At 36.8% G+C, this 17785-nt stretch overlaps 2 protein-coding genes across 3 annotated transcripts in view; one reads left to right on the forward strand and one right to left on the reverse strand.

The window, feature by feature from the left end:
- LOC138138983 (ketimine reductase mu-crystallin) overlaps positions 1-17785 on the reverse strand; it is a 116601-nt gene that overhangs the window by 93035 nt on the left and 5781 nt on the right. The window lies entirely within an intron of this gene.
- LOC138138985 (uncharacterized) overlaps positions 1-17785 on the forward strand; it is an 85545-nt gene that overhangs the window by 63373 nt on the left and 4387 nt on the right. For both annotated transcript variants that reach the window (XM_069059139.1, XM_069059140.1), the window contains exons 3-5: positions 2317-2525; positions 16025-16160; positions 16778-16911. In XM_069059139.1, the coding sequence (XP_068915240.1) occupies positions 2317-2525; positions 16025-16160; positions 16778-16911 (479 nt within the window). The remainder of the gene's footprint in view (positions 1-2316; positions 2526-16024; positions 16161-16777; positions 16912-17785) is intronic.

Here is a 17785-nt window from a genome sequence, read left to right on the forward strand (position 1 = left end):
GCAAAAAACTGTATCGTCCGATATCGGCGATATCTACCATTAACTCGGATAATTGCAACTTCATGTTTTAGAAAAATTGTAGAGGCGCCGTGTTATTCTTTCATTAAATTGAGTATATCTCAGACATTTTTAAAGATAGTATATCCAATTTAAAAAAAGCGTTCAATAATCCAAAATGCAAAAACTGCATCGTCCCATGTCTATAGGACATTTATCTGACTCTGAAGGCCCGACTAATAAAACTATAATCACCAAATACAGGAGCGGTTTTGGGTTGTTGTATTTCCCAAAGTATTACGCTTAAACCTGAATTTGTTAAGAACGCTCTCTACAGATGAGGGATTGAATATTCGTTCAGAGTTTCTACCTGATTTGACAAGAATTATGAATGAGACAAAAATGACCCTTATGGTAAAATATTTTTACAATGAAACGGTCGGTACCACCATCTTCATCTGTTGTCCCTTCGGTGAACAATTGAATATTATCGGTTTATTGGTCGGGCCTTCAGAGTCAGAAAAATGTCCTATAGCACTAACTCAGCGAAATCCAAATTTATATTTTGCAAAAAATGGTGGAGGCGCCAGGTTCTCTTATTTCACCAAAATGAGGATATTTCTGATATTCTTTTGTTAGAAAACTGCAAATTTGTGCCTAGCAAGAGTGGTTAAAGTGCCGAGATATTTTGTTAAAAATCTTATTTCTTGAAACTTAAGCTTAAAACTCTCTTATACATCTAATTGTGTCGAACACGGTGCAACTTTGAACTGAAAACTTATTTCTACGGTGCTTTTGGATCGTTGAGCTTTTCGTTGATTTCATGAATGTGAAGAATATTCAAATGAATATCTCTGGCGAAATGCAATTCTTGCAATATTCAAGACCGGCGTCTAAGGTCTAGGTTCAGTGAAATTTCGTCCTTTTCCGTTCGATATAACGTAGACTACCAGTTGAATATATTTTACGAGCTTTATGGACACAGCTGCGATTCAGTCTCCTTGCGATATTTAACCAACCGAAACTAGAAACGGAGCCAGATTTCTTGCAATTTCGTCTCGAGAAAGTGCACTAGAAAATCGGAAGGTTAACTGAGGCAAAAAATTTTAATTTACGATATTAGCTACACTTGAAAATCATTACCGGTTCTACTAAATCCCTACAAGGAACGTAAAGATATACATAAAAATATTTTTAGAGTGCACTGTAAATCCAACAATGCACAACCGTGCTTTATTTTGTTGGCATATAGGATTATTCAACCTTTGCACAATGCAACAGCTTGCAACACGTTCTTAGCTCTCGAATAACAAGAGCAGGGTTTAAGGTGACCTGTTGCCAGGATCCGTTACACCCCACGCAACCCCTCCCACGTGAAGCATATTTTGCAATTTTAACAATGGAAAATGTTGTTTTTAAAATATCTAAACGAAGTACCGGAAAATAAACATGCGGAGGCGTCACTTTCCATCTCTAAACACTTGCTTTTTACAGTGAAAATAAAATAGTAAATCAGGATTGTCTCTTTCCGAAAAGACGACAAACTTTAAGCTAATTTTAACGAAACGATCTCTACACAGCCAAACGTATTTTTTGATTCAACATAATGCTGCAGGAGAGACAATGAAGATAAATTCAAAAGAACAGACTCCATTAAAGCAGCAAATGAGATTCAGATTCTTTACCTTGCTTCAAATTAAACTTGGGGGAAGCGCTCCGAACTAAAATCCCACCGATGTGGTAGTCAATAAAAAATAATTAACTGCCCACGAGTCGCTAACTCGCAATTGTGTATTTGTTAAACGGTCACATTCAAAACCAATCAAATCAAATAAATTATACGTTTCGAACAGCACGCTCGACTAATCCGGTTCGTCAGGCTGACATTTTACTACATTTTCCGTCTCACGTGACTCCTTCCGCCCAATCATCATTACAAGCGACGAAAAATATTTTTCCACCCGTGCGTCGGCGAACTAGTCCATGAAGTAATGGGGCGGAGGCGGCACACTGAGTGTCGCGACGTCGTCAAACGCATACCAGCGATGAGACACTCTCTACGTGCAGATGTTTACGGTCGTTACAAAGTTAAACCACGTAGCCATCAGACACGACTCGAAAGCGTCGTAGTCAAATTGTGGACGATAAAATCAATCCAGGAGCAAGAGGCGTCAAGATCTAATGTATCGCCTCCCAGATTGACATCTGCAGGCGCAAACTGGAAGTCATTAATTCCCCGATAAGAGACCCTTCTGGAGGAGTCTTTATCAAGGTAAGGGATCGAGAGCAGTCAGTAAAAGTGTTTGTTTTTCGTTTCAGGCGTCCTGTGTAACATAGACCGTTTGGAGCTGATAATGCCACGCTACGCGATCATAGGTGGCGATGTGATCTTAAAGTGCGAACACAGCGTGCCTCCGGAGCAACTCTACAAAGTTGAGTGGCAGAAAGGAGGGAAGAAGATCTTTCAGTATATCAAAGGGCGAAAGCCGCCATTTAGATACTTTCCAACATCAGGAGCCGACTTAAATGTAAGAATACTTTAGATAGATCCTTTCAGGGGGTGCTCGAATGTGACGAGGCACTTTCGCCAATACATAATAAATAAAAAAAATATCCGGCGTCAATCGGCACGACCATCACTCGCGTCAACTCGGAACGAGATAACGACGGAAAATCACAGGTACATAATGACGTCGACGGTCTTTATTGATGGTTCGTTGGGAGTGTGACGTCCGGTAAATCTATTTCAGCAAAAAGAGAAATAGAACGAGTGCTCCGCCTCGACCGAATGGTCCTGCCATAAAATAGATATAAAATTTTGCGAGATCGGTTGTGTTTTAGTTCACTGAACCGGACTCCTCGAAGAGATATGTTCCGTATCAATTGCACGGTGGTGCTCCGGTGCGAAGAAGCGGCGTTAAAAAACTCGTTCGGCGGTACTACAGGCTTAAATTTTGAATGCCGTCCTCGTAGGCAATATGCAGATGAACGCCTTTGACGGTGAAATGTACAGGAATGCATCTAATCTGCATATTGATATAATCTGAGCTAATCTAATCGCAGATTACGTGAAGGAAGACCCCAAAAAAAAAAAACATTAGTGGCATTTTTCCAACTTGCACAGCTCTACTTTCAACTTTTACTAAATTTATAGTCAAGAACCGTATCAAACTGACAGGAATTGCCGTTTAAAAATGTACGCCGTAAGCGAAATGTTTTCTTTCGTCTAGATTTTTTCCATTTTGTACAAAGTTATGACAGATCAAAAGCTCTGCTGGAAATTTCCTATGTGCCATCAAAGATGATTATTTCTCGGCGGTATTGCAAAATTAAACCTCACATTACCGACCCTTTTAGAAAAAGTGCAACCTTAGAAATTATCTTACCTTATGAGCTGCTTTAATTAATAAGTTCAAACTAAACGAGAACGTCTAGACGATGAAAAACATAAATGCACGGAACACTTTACAACTTTCTACAATTACAAAACGGAAACAAAAATCCACGTGAGTGAATAAAAAATTATGTTCTCACGTCCGCTCCTTTAATCCCTTGGTTACAATAAGTGCTAAAGGTTTTTCTGTGCCCGTACTTAGTTGTTAACGCCTCCTGAATAAAAGCATTCCCTCGAGCCGCCAGCGGTTCTAAGTAAAAAAATTTACCGATTTTTTTTTGTAAAAGGGTTTAATTTACACAAGTGTTCAACAAACATTTCATTGTTTTTTCGGTGAAACAAATGGAAAAAAAAATGTTTTCCTCTCATTAATCTCCCATTACGATAACTTGCTAGTCAATATCGGAAAATTACGTAACAAATCAACTGATGCATGAAACTCCAATGTGCGCGAATTTTGTTCATTTTTCGAACATTTAAATGTTACCCCAGGATAAAATGAAATTTTAAAATTGGAACTGTAGATATATCTTGTTTAGTTAAGTGCATGAAATCATTAATCCAAAAAGAAACTGTAAAATATTCGCTGGGAAAATGGCGGAGGCGCCGGGATATTTTGTAGCTAAAATCTGAATTATCTTTTTAATTTTTTCGGTTAAATTTAATCTTAAAAGTGTAGTTAATAGACGTAATTATGACGAATCGAATGCAGAAAAGTGCACGAATCTATATTTAACATTCATTGAAAAAAAAAACACTGTATCTAAGTATATTCCTTAAAAAAATGGTGTCTTTCTTATTTGTCGGTTAAATTAAATCAGAAAACTGTATTTAATAGATTTAATCATGGTGAATCGAATGCAACAAACTGCACAGATCTATATAATCTTTAACATTAGTAAAAAAAAAACTGTAAACATATTCCTTGAAAAATAGTGAACGCGCCCGGATATTTTGTTGCTAAAATGGAATATGTCTTTCATAATTGATTAGATAACCTAAATCAGAAAACCTTATTTAACAGACTTAATTACGACTAATCGAATGCACAAAACTGCGGGCATCTTAATCAACATTAGTTGAGAAAACTGCAAATACCGTAGGATCGAAAAAAAAAATAAATTAGAGTTGGCTGTGGCCAAAAATTTCAGTTGGCAATTCGTCAAGATTTCAATTATCTGATGTCAGTCTTAAAAGTTAGGTTAGTGATTTTGAGAACGCTGAAATCTTGATTTTCATGAAGGTGTGCATTATGTGTGACCTGTCGGTTGTAAAAGAATTTCCTCACCTAGTGCAATGAAGCAATGAGATTTAAAACTCCCGCGTCTTTATTCAACGATGTGCGCTCAATTTTCAAATGACCTTCGCAAGTTGTTGGTAAGTGCCTTGAAAGTCCGGAAACTTTTGTTGAAAACTCCTCAAAAACTCGAGGTGTCGAATAGGACTATTCGTCGTTCTAAAGTCTGCACTGCAGAATTAAAAAATTTTAATCTAAAGTGAACATATTGTACATAATAGCAAATTTTAATAGTCAATAATTAATAATGACATTTACTGTTGTAATGACATCTGATGACATTTGAATTACATTTTTTTGGCCTCCTCAACTCTAAATGACATGTGTACACATTTTGAACAGCTACGGTATCTTGATTTTTACACACTAATCAAACTATCTGTCATTTTACCGCACGGAGTGTGTAAAATACCACGAAAATTTTAAGCTTTCAGGGACTTCCAAAAAAACTGTTAGCTTATCATAAATAAAGTCCATTTATACTCAGATAAGATACCGCTACCATTGATCCGTTCAGTTTTCAAAAATGGACATAATTTAATTGTTTTCTTCTGAGAAAATTGTGAATTTTGATGAGCCCATCTTGTAATAGACAACTTTCTGGTATTTTATTAATCAAATGTCAGTCTTTGACAGGTTTTGCAAAATTATTGGTTACAACAAATTTCAAATTTGAGAAAACGGGTTGTCGGCCAAAAAGATTAATACATTACTAATGCGGTGGGCATTTTACATCGCTCGGTTTTTGTTAAAACAATCCCGCTGCGCGGTCGTGTTTCAATCTAAAAACCTCGCTCTGTAAAATGTAGCCTATCGCATTTGTAATGTAAATAAATATTACGCGCTGCCAACTGAAACGTATTAATCACGGCCCTCTCGATTTTTTTTTCCGATCGCACGGTATATTCCTTGGAAGAATGATGGAGGCGGCGCTATATTTTTCTTCCTGAATATGAGACATCTCTCTCACTTCCTGAACTCAATCAAATCGAAAAACTAGATTTGACAGATTTGATCGTGACGAATCGAATGCAGAAAACTGCATAACTCTATTTTTAGCATCTCATTGAACTCCATGATTATCCCTCTTTTCGGTCGGAAGTTTTGGTATTTCCGATTGAAATTCCCTCTTCTTGTCTAAACCACCACTTTCAATTATTTATGCAGTACAACATTTTATCATTTAGTATCTCGCCTAATCCGCATTTTGCTGCGCGATACGATCGCAATCGTGCGCCCAGAGCTTAAACCCGCCAGTAAATCATCCGGAAGCATTTTACACGAGAAAATAACCGTGTGCACTTTTCTAATTTATGGATGGAACACGGACATTCGCAGATACGCTTCAGATAAAAAATTCAATTTACAAATCCACTTGGTCTAAGGCAAAATTTTGTTGCCAAACGGTGCAGGTATCAGCCACGTGACGAGCACTTAACAGAATTGATTTTCTATTACGATAATGACAAAGACAGAGACGACCAAACAAAGAAATTCCAGTCCCATTATGTAGGTATAACGTTACCGGAATTATCTATTAACATGTTTGTGCACTTGAAACCCATCACGGGGAGATATTAAGCCTCGCGCCCACCGTACCGTGCACATCAAGTGTGCTTCGCTGGACAATACAACATTCTTGTTAGATAAATCAGAACCGAATAGGATCGAACTGTGGATTTGTGCTTTCCGTACAGTCACCTGTAAAAGAAGTGTCGGCGAAAAAAATGATGATCGGGGCGGCTGACGGCTGCGTGGGGAGACCGACGCCGCCCACTTTGCACTTTCCCGTTCGTGTAAATGTTAGACAAGCAACAGTTAATAAGTAATAACCCCAGAAAGGGTAGATAAGTAAGTTATATCATGAATTATTCAGGCACAGAAAATAGCCCGAAGTTGTTGTTGTGCAGGTTCGCATGGTTCGACACTGCTCGTTCAACATTTAACTCGGCATTTTCCTGCTTTTTATGTATGGATGCGGATGCATTAATCATGGGTCTTCAGTCGGCGTTATGGGTGCGGAGCTGCCCTTTAAATTTCATCCCGAGTCCGGGTCCATTTTTTATCGGTGAAAATTTGTCCTCGCCCATTTACGACCTTTTAAGTGCGTCATTGTACCTTCTTGTTCCGGTCTTGAGTCGCTTCCGTTTGTCTGGATGTGCGAATAAACACGCACGACATAATTGCGGGGGGCGAAGTTTACTGTGGCCGGAGGCGGTCGCACTGATTCGGCCCTTCGCCGCCCTAATTAAACTCTTTTCGTCCCGGATTTTTTTTCATTTCGTTCCGGTAGGACCGCGTGGGCATTCCGTACGGTTTTCTCGTTCGCGTAAACAAATCATATTTTTTTCGGGTGTTTTTGGAGGTTATGCGAGGAAAACAAATTAGTCGACTTGCCAATCGATACAAAACGCCACGGGAACTGGACAGGTGCGGTTTTAATGGAAACGCATATCACGTTTATTTTTAATTAAATATAAATTTTCGAATCTGCACAGACGAACAGGCACTTATTGCGCTAAATTGACGGAGCGGAATGGCGTTCGCACAAAAGATCGCCTTGGAACGAACTCATTAATAATCAGACGTTTTCAACTTAGTTTGTGTAAATACTGCTTGGTAAACATCAAATGGCTCACCAGCAACTTTTAAATTTACTCAAAAAATAACACGAATCAGGGCGAAAATTTCATTATTTATGAGAGCAAGCCGAAAGTGCTTACTTTACAGCGAAGCTTCCTATACATTTTTATTTGATCGGAATACCACGCTTCCATCGGAACGTTCGCCACTGCTCGTTCCTTCGACAACGTCGAACCAAGCTACGACACGCTCAAACATGAATCTTAATTTATCCTATAAATGTCACCGACAATTGTGCACAACCGAATAACATTGCAGAAAATATCATTCTTTTACTTTACTGCAGACAAATATAGATGAGGGATTTTTTTTTCTAAATAGGTTAAGAAAAGTTTTTCGGAAAGTACTCATAAAAATTATTTTGCCGCCAGCTTATTAAAAAAATCCACCATTTCAAGATTCAAATATTAAAGAAACCCATAAATTCTCCAAAAGTACAATACATAAAATACCTATAACGATAGTTCCAAAATACAGGGTCATTATAAATGATTGTCCCATCGTAGGTGGCTGTGCACTATGCTTTAGGTGCGCCGCTACGCCCACTAGTTGTGACAAACATTTATAATGACCCCGTATTTATGGTCAAGCGTTATTATTTTTCTCATTTACAGAAGAAGGTCGTCTTTTTAGTTGATATGTTTTCTTCAGATATATAACCCTATTTATTTTTTTATAAATCAAGCCATTAATTTAAAGTAAAAAGTAAAGAAAACCAAGAAAACTGTTGTTGGTTGGTTCTAAGATGAACAGTTTTTTAATAAGAGAAGTAACTTATATCACTGCTTGTTCGCTGTGTTTGTGGTTTGACAGCTGACGAAGCTCTTTCAGGTGTTTACGAAAACAAAACCAAACATCGGACCACTCAACCGCAATTTTTTTGAACGTTCTATAGAAAATACTTAACAGATGTATTTGATGTGATTTAATTGGAGGAAATTTTCTCAAATCGACTACTCCTCAAGAAATTACTACGTTATTCCATTGATTGGAATTTTTAAAAAATATGTGTGAAATGTTTACATTCAGAACTGAGTGTGTCTCGTATTATTCACAAAAAAGAAATTACTTTCTATTTTTAAATAAAAAAAAAAGGAATTCCAATCCTGGTCTAGTTACAACAACAATGACATTTTTTTTATTACCGTAAGTAGCGTAAGATGTGTAGTTGCACGTTGTTCATGTCCAACTAGATAGAAGAAAGAGTTATAACAGCATAGCTTACTGAAAAAGTGTACACAAAAATAATTTACAATTTGACCACACAAAAACAATTAAAATTTTCAATTAGTCAGTTAGTGGTTTATTCCCATAAATTAAAAATAACACTGGTCCCACAATGGAACCTTGAGTTACACCACATGTGTCGTATTTTTCGGGGGACTCCCATTCACAGTAACGACTTGAAACGTGCCTAACAAATATGAAAGGAGTATTTTAGGATAAAAATCTTAAACGAAAATTTTACGAAACACACTTAGGCCCGTTTGCACAGTCGTACTAAGCAATGCTTAAATATTGTAATCACATTGTTATCCAATAGTAAGCATTGCTTAGTACGACAATGCAAACGGGCATTAAAACCTTTACTTAGATCCAAAAATTGGTCCGAAACCACCACTTTTAAACGAGTTCACCACATCATCAATGATACAGCTCATGAAAGATTAATCAGTAAGTCGACAACAAAAACTTAACAGATCATATTTAATACACTAATTACATTTTCACTGTTGAATTTCTGGTATTTGTCTTTAAATTTTAATCCTTTATTTGCTTCACTGAAATTCAGAACGTTTAGTCTAATTGTCACGATGGCCTCGAATGGCACAACTGAAAATTTACAACCCCCTAAGTTGAACGTATCACGCGGAGCTTGAACATCATGTGCTTTTAAGCGTTAAACGTTTAAATTAATTAAGTCCTCGTAATACAATATGGAAACTAATATTTTCAGGCGGCGCGTATTCCTGTGAATCAAAACTGATCTCCAGTGTATTAACAAACATTGTAATGAAGCAATTATATTAGTGTATCCATTCGCAAAAGCGCTACATTACAGAAATAATGTTTGAAGAACAAAATTCACGTTACGTACTAATCCACACATTAAATTCTCCAATTTCCCGCTCTATTAACATATCGAAACGAAATTTAGTTTATTGGTGAAGCATAATTACAATTATCGAATCCTGATGGAAAATATTATTTTACGGCATTCACTTTGTGGAGTGATTTAAAATTAAAAATTTAAAAGCGAATCCCAATCGAAACCGATTAGCCAATCGTCGATACGATAGTGAAAAATTTAAATTCACCGAACACTACACTCCACTACTTCCAGGAGTAAATATTTGAACACTACTCCAATTAAATCCGAAAAGTGCTGTCTGCAAAGAACAATAAATCTAGGTGGAGTGTTTCGCTAAAACTCAATACAAGGGTTCGCATCAACTGCCCTGTCAACTACCGAAGCGAAGAAAAATAAGTAGTTGTAGTAAATTTAAGCACATTTCAGCCTTTTTCAGAAAACCACTTATCTAACCTAACAAATTAACGAAGTAAACTACATAATTGATAAATTAGGAATAATTAAAGATCATAAAATATGAATTAAATTAAAAACTAAATTCTGACGTGAGATGACACGACCGCATCGCTTGGATTAAAATGGAGAAAACAGAATAAGCGAAGCGAACTCACTACGCGACAATATAGTTATTGCATACCTCCTTCAGGTCATATCAAGATGAAGTGCTGAGCACGAACAGGAATATTGCCTTTCTAACACAAAAACTTTGAACAAATCGATCCATTAGTTTTTGAATTAGGGAGTTTCAAAAAGAGAACCAGACATGCAAAAATAGGTACTAAATAAATTACAACAGAAATGGAGAGGCACAATATCTTCCGTGTCTGCAAAATCAGCTTACATTGGGGTTAATTCCAGAGACGTAAAAATTAATTTCGTTTGAAATTTATGCAGGAATTCTTTGTGTCTATTGTGCACAAAGCACAATTAGTGTCTCGTTTTATCCAACGAAATGTCGGTTAATTTTATATTTGTTTGCTGTCCGCGTAGCATCTTCATTTCGAAAAGAACGCAGGCCGCAAATTCGCTCGGTTTTAATTCTTGTAATATTTATACATGTGGCAAAGAGGGGCGTTGTAAAAGTCAGTTACAAACCGAGGACGAGGCGAACCTTCGTCTGTGTTTATACCGTCGCATGTTGTCACATAAAATGATAATCTAATTACTCGATGTCGTGTTTTAACAATACGAATTCCAAATGGATTCGAGACATGCATTTTAAAGTGCACTTTATTTAAGTCGGCATAATTTCATCATGTTTGGAGACAACCGATTCGTCGACTTAATTGGGACAAATTATCGCGATTTGAATTAACCTGACTCGAGCCCTCCCAGCCATAATGGGATTATTCCATGATTATCCCGTGGTGTAATTATTTGTGTGATTCGTGGGAACCCTGGGTTGTCTTTGACGAGCGACAGGAGATTGATGGGCAGCGATAATAGTAATTTTTTTCCATCGCTGAAACAATCCAGCCTTGACGATAATGCGTTTCTAATTGTATTCCGAACTATCGATCCCCAATATCCATACCTCTTTGATAGGCAAACATTTGTCTGGCTCCCTTTACAAATCCCGTCCTGACGCCTCTTTCCGCGAAAATCCAATTAATACATTATAATGCACCGAATGGTAATCCGAAGCGACTGTACCATTTGAAATTTTCCCCGGGCCCATTACTCCCCCTGAAAGGCTCGGTGGGAACGGTGATTAACATTTTAATGATACAAATTGCTCTCCCGAATTCCTGGTAACTAATATTTCAGTGAATCTTCCGGTATTTTCTTCTTAGTCTTAAGCCGAGACGTAAACCGAACGTACCCTCTCGGGTCTCGAAATTGTTTAATTATTTCCAAGTTTGGCGGTGGTGAAATTTAACCGTGGGATAATTTACGTATTTTTTTCCGGCGGCTTTCTCCAAATGGAGGAAGCGCACTTAATTACTTTACGTCATTTAGACGACGACAGAATGTGATTAACAATACCGACCGCCCAACCAACCCAAATTCACCCCGAACCGCAGCGCACTTAGCAAACTTTGCCTGCCAGCCCATATCTTTTGCTCAAAAGGTGCAAATAGCAGCCGGGCTAAGTCATATATTAATGCTAAATTAAGACGAATGCGGTGCGAACACTTGGAGGACGTCGAACTTCCGACATAATGTAAAGTTTCGGGGCGATGTGGCGGCGGAGTGAATAATTTGGAGCGGCGCCTCCGCCGACTTTCCGATTTCAAACGTATTTTTTGGGACTAATTGAAGAAAATCGCACAGAGGAATATTCTAAGGCGCACCTTGAACGAAAATCTAAGATTTTTGCATTCGACAAGTAAAAGTCAAGTCTTGGCTTGATTTATACACATCCTAAAATGGTCGACCAATTATTGTCACTTAAATAAGTACGGGGTCATTATAAATGATTGTCTCATCGCAGTAGGCGTTGGTGACGTAGTTGAATGTGCCGCAAGCTTTATAACATGAGTGAGACTAGCATCGCCGATAGGTAGCGCTGCTGGCGGTAGTGTAAATTTGTCTACTAGTTTGTCTAACGTTGCGAAGCTAGCGGCACATCCCAAATTGTGTGGGTTTTCAACGCCAACTGCGATGGGACAATCATTTATAATGACCCTGTATAATTAGTTTTTCTAAAGGAGAGCGTAAGCAAATCTACTTGATGGTTAAATAATAAATTAATCGAAAATCTATCTTAGAACGTTTCCAAGTTGTATACTCAGTTCGAAACTTGTTAATTTACTACGATAAGTAAATTTAAATATTAAATTTTGCTAGACTTAAAAATAAATAGAATCTGAGTTTCTCTATTTGGGAGATAAAAGTCGTGGCCTGGCTTGATTCATCTACATTGCAAAAAGATTTAGAACCATTCATATCAATTACTATTACCCTCAGAACATTTCAACCAATCCAGTAATAGCATTATTTAAAATTTAGCCAATCAGGTACATCGAGTACTTAGATACATGATCTCTTTCTTCCAGCTTTTGCAACTCTTTATCTTTTGGAGACATACAAAATTGTTATTTTTGTATTAAGTGCGCAAAATGATTGTTTTTTGTTGGAGCATGAGAATGAGTTTTTTGTCGAGACCATCAGGTCGAATGCGCCAACAAAACAATCATCTTTCGTGCGAAATACAAACACTATTTTTTCTACAACCGCATTTTAAAATTTTTGAATTTTTTAATTTTTGTAAAATTTTCCTTGTCAAAAAGTTTCCTTGGAAACTTTTTGACAAATATTTTTTCACTATGAAAAATGACATACTTTGCGACTTGATCACGATGCATAAATGTCACGATTTTTTTACGGTTGTAGAAAAACGGTTTTTTTTTAATGATTTATTATTCAATATAGTATATTTTATCATGTACTGTAAAGTTTTGGCGACAGTTTTGGAACAGCCTGTATCTAAGTATTTTTTGAAATGAATCAAATTGAAGAGATTTTTGTCAATTAATAAGTTCCAAGCTGTCGCTGACAACTGTTTTGAGAATCTCGAGCAATCGAACTTTCGAGAAAAACTAAGTGCAAAAAGAAAAGTACATATATGTCAGATCGCAAACTTTTCAAATGACGCTCATACAATCGGGTACTTTTCGATAGTTAAAAAAAAAAATCGTTGATATATTGATATGAAGATATTATACTTTACGATCTGATAAAACAAAAAGGAAAAATACATATGTGAATATCACGACACGTCAATTTCTTTTATATTTCAACTTGATAATTCTCGGTAAGTAGGTAGGTACAGTTGGTTGCAAAAAAAAAACGGGAAGTATCAGAATAAAATTAACACATTTTTCCAATTTTTTCATAGTGTGAAAACTCTTTACAAGAGATAGGTTAGAATTATGGCCAACATTCAATGACATTTATTATTTGATACATATTGTCAAGTAGACAATTAATTGACAAATGGAGAAAACCAAATTTACATTAGGAAAATTTTCATTTCCCGTTTTTGTACTACAAACTGTCAAAGTTTCATGCACATTATTGTTTTTACGAAACGGGTTATATTTCTCTCTGTCTTCTGAACGACTGAAACTATACTGGGTGCCCCAAAAATCGCGGAATAACTCAATAAGGCAATGTCAACTCATGTTAGAAAATACGCTGTTTTTCTTTTGGTGTTCCTCTTTTGTCAATTGTATTTCACCATTTCTCAAAACTATTTCCTATCTCTATTAAATGTCAAAGTGATGTAAATATGAAAAATAGTTTTGAGAAATAGTGAAATACAATTTACAAAAGAGGTAAACCAAAAGAAAAATACTGTAATGAGAAAAATAATTAAAAAAATCTATACCTCTTAGATTTAGATATGCGGGCTCAAAAGTGCAGCTTTAATCTCGTTTATTGTAAAAATTTTGAGTATTTGTCTTTTACTAGCCAGTGACATAATAATTCTGAACGATTGTGATCAGGTTTACAATTAAACTAGCCAAAAATGAATAGGGAATTTCTCCTTTTTTGAATTTTTTATAAATACAATTTAAAATTTGTAATGAAATGTGTTAGAAATATCGCGCGTTCAAATGAAATCCTGGGCTGAGTAGGCATTGGAAAAATTAAACCGCTTATAGAACAGTGTAAAGTTTGAATTTCCCGCCGTTTGACACGAATAACATTTGTTTATATTTAATGGGGACATAATTGAACATGTTTGTTTTCAGCAAAGGGTGCCCTTAGATATTTGCCTCGAGAATAGGAATCGTTATGTTATCCTATTTTTAATATAAAACATTGCAAATAAAGAAAGAATTTTTGGCTCTAAATTTTAGGTTAGCTGTCAACATGCGCCAATTAATCTACGCTTTAAAAAAGCACAATATTTGCAGGCGCGATATATTAATATACACATTACATGTAGTGTTTCAAGTAACTAACATTTTTATTGTTTTCAACTGTCATAAATTCTCATTTTTCTCCTTTGTAAACTGCCTCTTAACTGCCCTAAAGCAAAATGAGCAGATAACGAACCGTTGTCCTAGACAACACATTCAACGTCACATTTCTGACAGATCTTGAAAAATTTGTCAAAACTGTCAAAAGCAAATTCGAAACCATTTTTAAAAGATTTGGAAGCTTCAGGGACGTCTTTTCAAACAATAAAATTTTGTATGCAACTCGTTTCTGGGTAAATTGGGCTTTTCTAATTGCCCTCGAGGCCTTAAAACCCTAGCTACGCTCGTGTTTTAATCTTGCCCCTCTGGCAATTAGAAAAGCCCAATTTACACAGAAACTCGTTACATAAATAACTATAAATTTATCTTGTGTTTAAGAATACGTGGGAGTATTGAGGCGATTATTTTGCTTTCCAAGAAAAATTGTGGAATTCCCTATTCATTTTTGCCTAGTTTATTTTCTTCATTATTTCCAGCATTTTTAAGTAGTAATTTTATGGCACCCAGTATAATCTAATAATGTATGATTTGTAATAGAAAATCCGGCAAATACAACGTATATTGCATGGAAATTATATTTTTTTCAAAAGAGAAAATTAATTAATAATAATAAATATATTAATTAAATTTGTTGGTAACTGAGATTTTTAAATCGATGTTCAAATAATGTATTAATATACACGCAATAAATTATGAAAATATCCAGGCGTGCTGTTAAAATATTCAAATTTACATACATGTCGCGTTATTTATGGACGAATAAAGTGTATTAAATCTGTTCAATTTTCTAAACTGCGAGATGAATAAATAAACACCAACAGTATGAACAAAGCTGATGAGAGACCCACCCGTCAATCTTTGAGTCATTTTAATCTAGAGTAATTGCTTGTCGACAGTACGATGCAGTATGGAATCTAGTTCGCAACTTGTACACCTTATTTTAATTTAAAACGAGCAAAGTTTCAGTTCCGACCGGATACTTCTTTCTCTTAGTACTTACGTCAACGTAAGTTGGTTAAAGCGCAACCCGTCCGGAAAAACACAAACTACTTAAAAGTCGACGACTTCAGGATAACACTGTTCGAAGACCGAGCCGCGATTGGCAATCAATCATTTAAGGCAGTCAACACGGCCGTTGCGATTTCAATATGGCGCGTCTCGGATCCGCCCCCGTTGAAATTTAAAAATTTTCCAATCTTTTTTTTTAATTTAATTGCTACAGAGTGCATAGCAATATCCCGTCGACGTTCCCGAATTTGCATGAATATTATATGATTTAGACGTGCCGTCATGAATATATTAAATAATATTCACTTTACCGGCCATCTCATCAAATATTCGGTTTCGGTGAGGTCGTTCCCTCTCGGATGTAGAAATCCTCCGATAGCTACGCTCGGTCACCGATGTCTGTATAATCAAACAGATGTTGCGCCAGACCCGGGGGAGCCAACTTTAAAGATGTAGCATAAGCCCCGAATTTGTTCTACATTTACTTTGAGAATTACCGATAAGGGCCCCGAGAAAGGACGGTAAACAGATTTTTCAAAGTGCCACAGAAGAAACTCGTTTTTACGGGTTCGCTTTGCGCTACCGATCCTTCGTCCTCTTCTCCTCCTCCAACGTGAAATTTTAAACGATCGTTCGGTTTCCAACGCATCTTCCTGTTGCAGAAGACAAACAGCACCGAGAAACAACTGCACCTCTCCAAATTAGATTTTTCGGCGTCGGGATCATATTCCTGCATGGTTTCCATGGAGACGCCAATTTTTACTAAGGATTCCAAGAGCAAGGATCTCACCGTTATAGGTGAGTCCATGGTGTTTGTTTTGTACTCGTCTCTTGCAAATTTCCGACGCTCCAGGAGGAATCCAAAGGATTCTTCCTCGGGTACCCGCAACGCACATCACCCGCGCCGATCTCGTTGACGTTTATGTCGTACAGGAACTAATCGTAAATTCGAACGAGATCTGCGAACTTTTATGGGATCATGGAGTCCGCATAAAACGGGACCGAAGTTATTCAACAGCCGTTTTCCGCCAAATAATTTGTTGGACGGAAAGATGGCCGCCATACCTCACAACAACTCGTTTCTACCTTTCGCTTTAGCCTAGTGTTAATTGCAATCGCGATCGGTGTTAGAACGTGTCATCATCCCAGGTATTAAGGAGCCACCCTCTGCGTCTAATATTAGCCGAATATTAAGCAGAAAAGCAATTAAACTTTGCTAATTTAACTTTGTTCTTTGAGACGGCAGGCGAATGCTCTCGATTTTTTTCCTTTCGTTATTTTGAATATTAATGCGTTTCGATTTTAATTTGTCTCGAAGGCGACTCTCGAAAGAAAGAAAGGGAAAAAAATCTGGGGTTTTTAATACTGGATTATTGAATCTTGTCGGTCTTGATTTGTTCGTGTTTTCGTTTCAGCGCCTCAAGACGAGGACCCTACAATAACTTTCAACAAGAGTACTTACGAAATTGGGGAAGTATTAGAAGCAAATTGCACCACAGCTCCGGCCAGACCTCCACCTCACATTACGTGGCTAATTAATGGTGAAAAGGTGGGTTCGAGAATGCAAATTAGATCAGTTTTGCACTTATCACGCTGTTTCGCACTCGAATGCGACTTTCTTATCGACTTAATTACCATTCTTCCTTTGGCAAATTACAGTTATTAATTACAGTTTTTAAACTCACGCCACGCATTCTGCGTGCCCGGTGATGTTATCTGTTACGAATTTGACCCAATCCAGTCGACAAAAAAGAGATTTGGGAATTTTTCAAAAAAAATCGATAACGAAGTGGACATTGAAAGAGCTTTTAATAGCCATTTGTATATCAACGCCACGAAATCTTTCTTTAAAGTGCCGAGAGAAAAATTGTCGCGGAGGTCGCTTGCGGCCGAGGCAGACAATCTCGAGGACGTTTAAGGATTTCGCGGCCAAGGTGTATACAACATTTTTTGTGCTATCGAAAATTTGTAATTACATAAAATGAAGAAGTAAAATTTACTTCACTGCCAAAAAGTAATACATATAAATTCGGCTTACATGTCGCCATAGAAATGACATAAATAAAACAATTAATTTTGTAATTTTGACTCAAATGTGCACATAAACATATCCGTTTTGTGCACCCATCCCAGTTGCGCTGTTTTATACAGGTGAGAAGATGTAAAAGAGTATTTTTGGCAATAACACATTTAGAGTTATTTCTGCGGTAATAATTGTTCAGAGCTCTTCTATAAAAATTTTTACGACCAATAGTTTCTGAGATACGACCGATAATATGTTGATCTGTTTGTGACGATAGACATAAAATCACGTTTCGTCTCTTTGTACCTGTAGAACTGCGATGGTTAAAAAATTGTGCAAACAGTTTCAACTGGAGCGATAAAATTAATTTTAGGAAAAGTTCACATTTATTAACAATTAA

Source organism: Tenebrio molitor, chromosome 9 (assembly GCF_963966145.1).
Source record: "Tenebrio molitor chromosome 9, icTenMoli1.1, whole genome shotgun sequence".
Taxonomy (NCBI): Eukaryota; Metazoa; Arthropoda; class Insecta; order Coleoptera; family Tenebrionidae; genus Tenebrio; species Tenebrio molitor.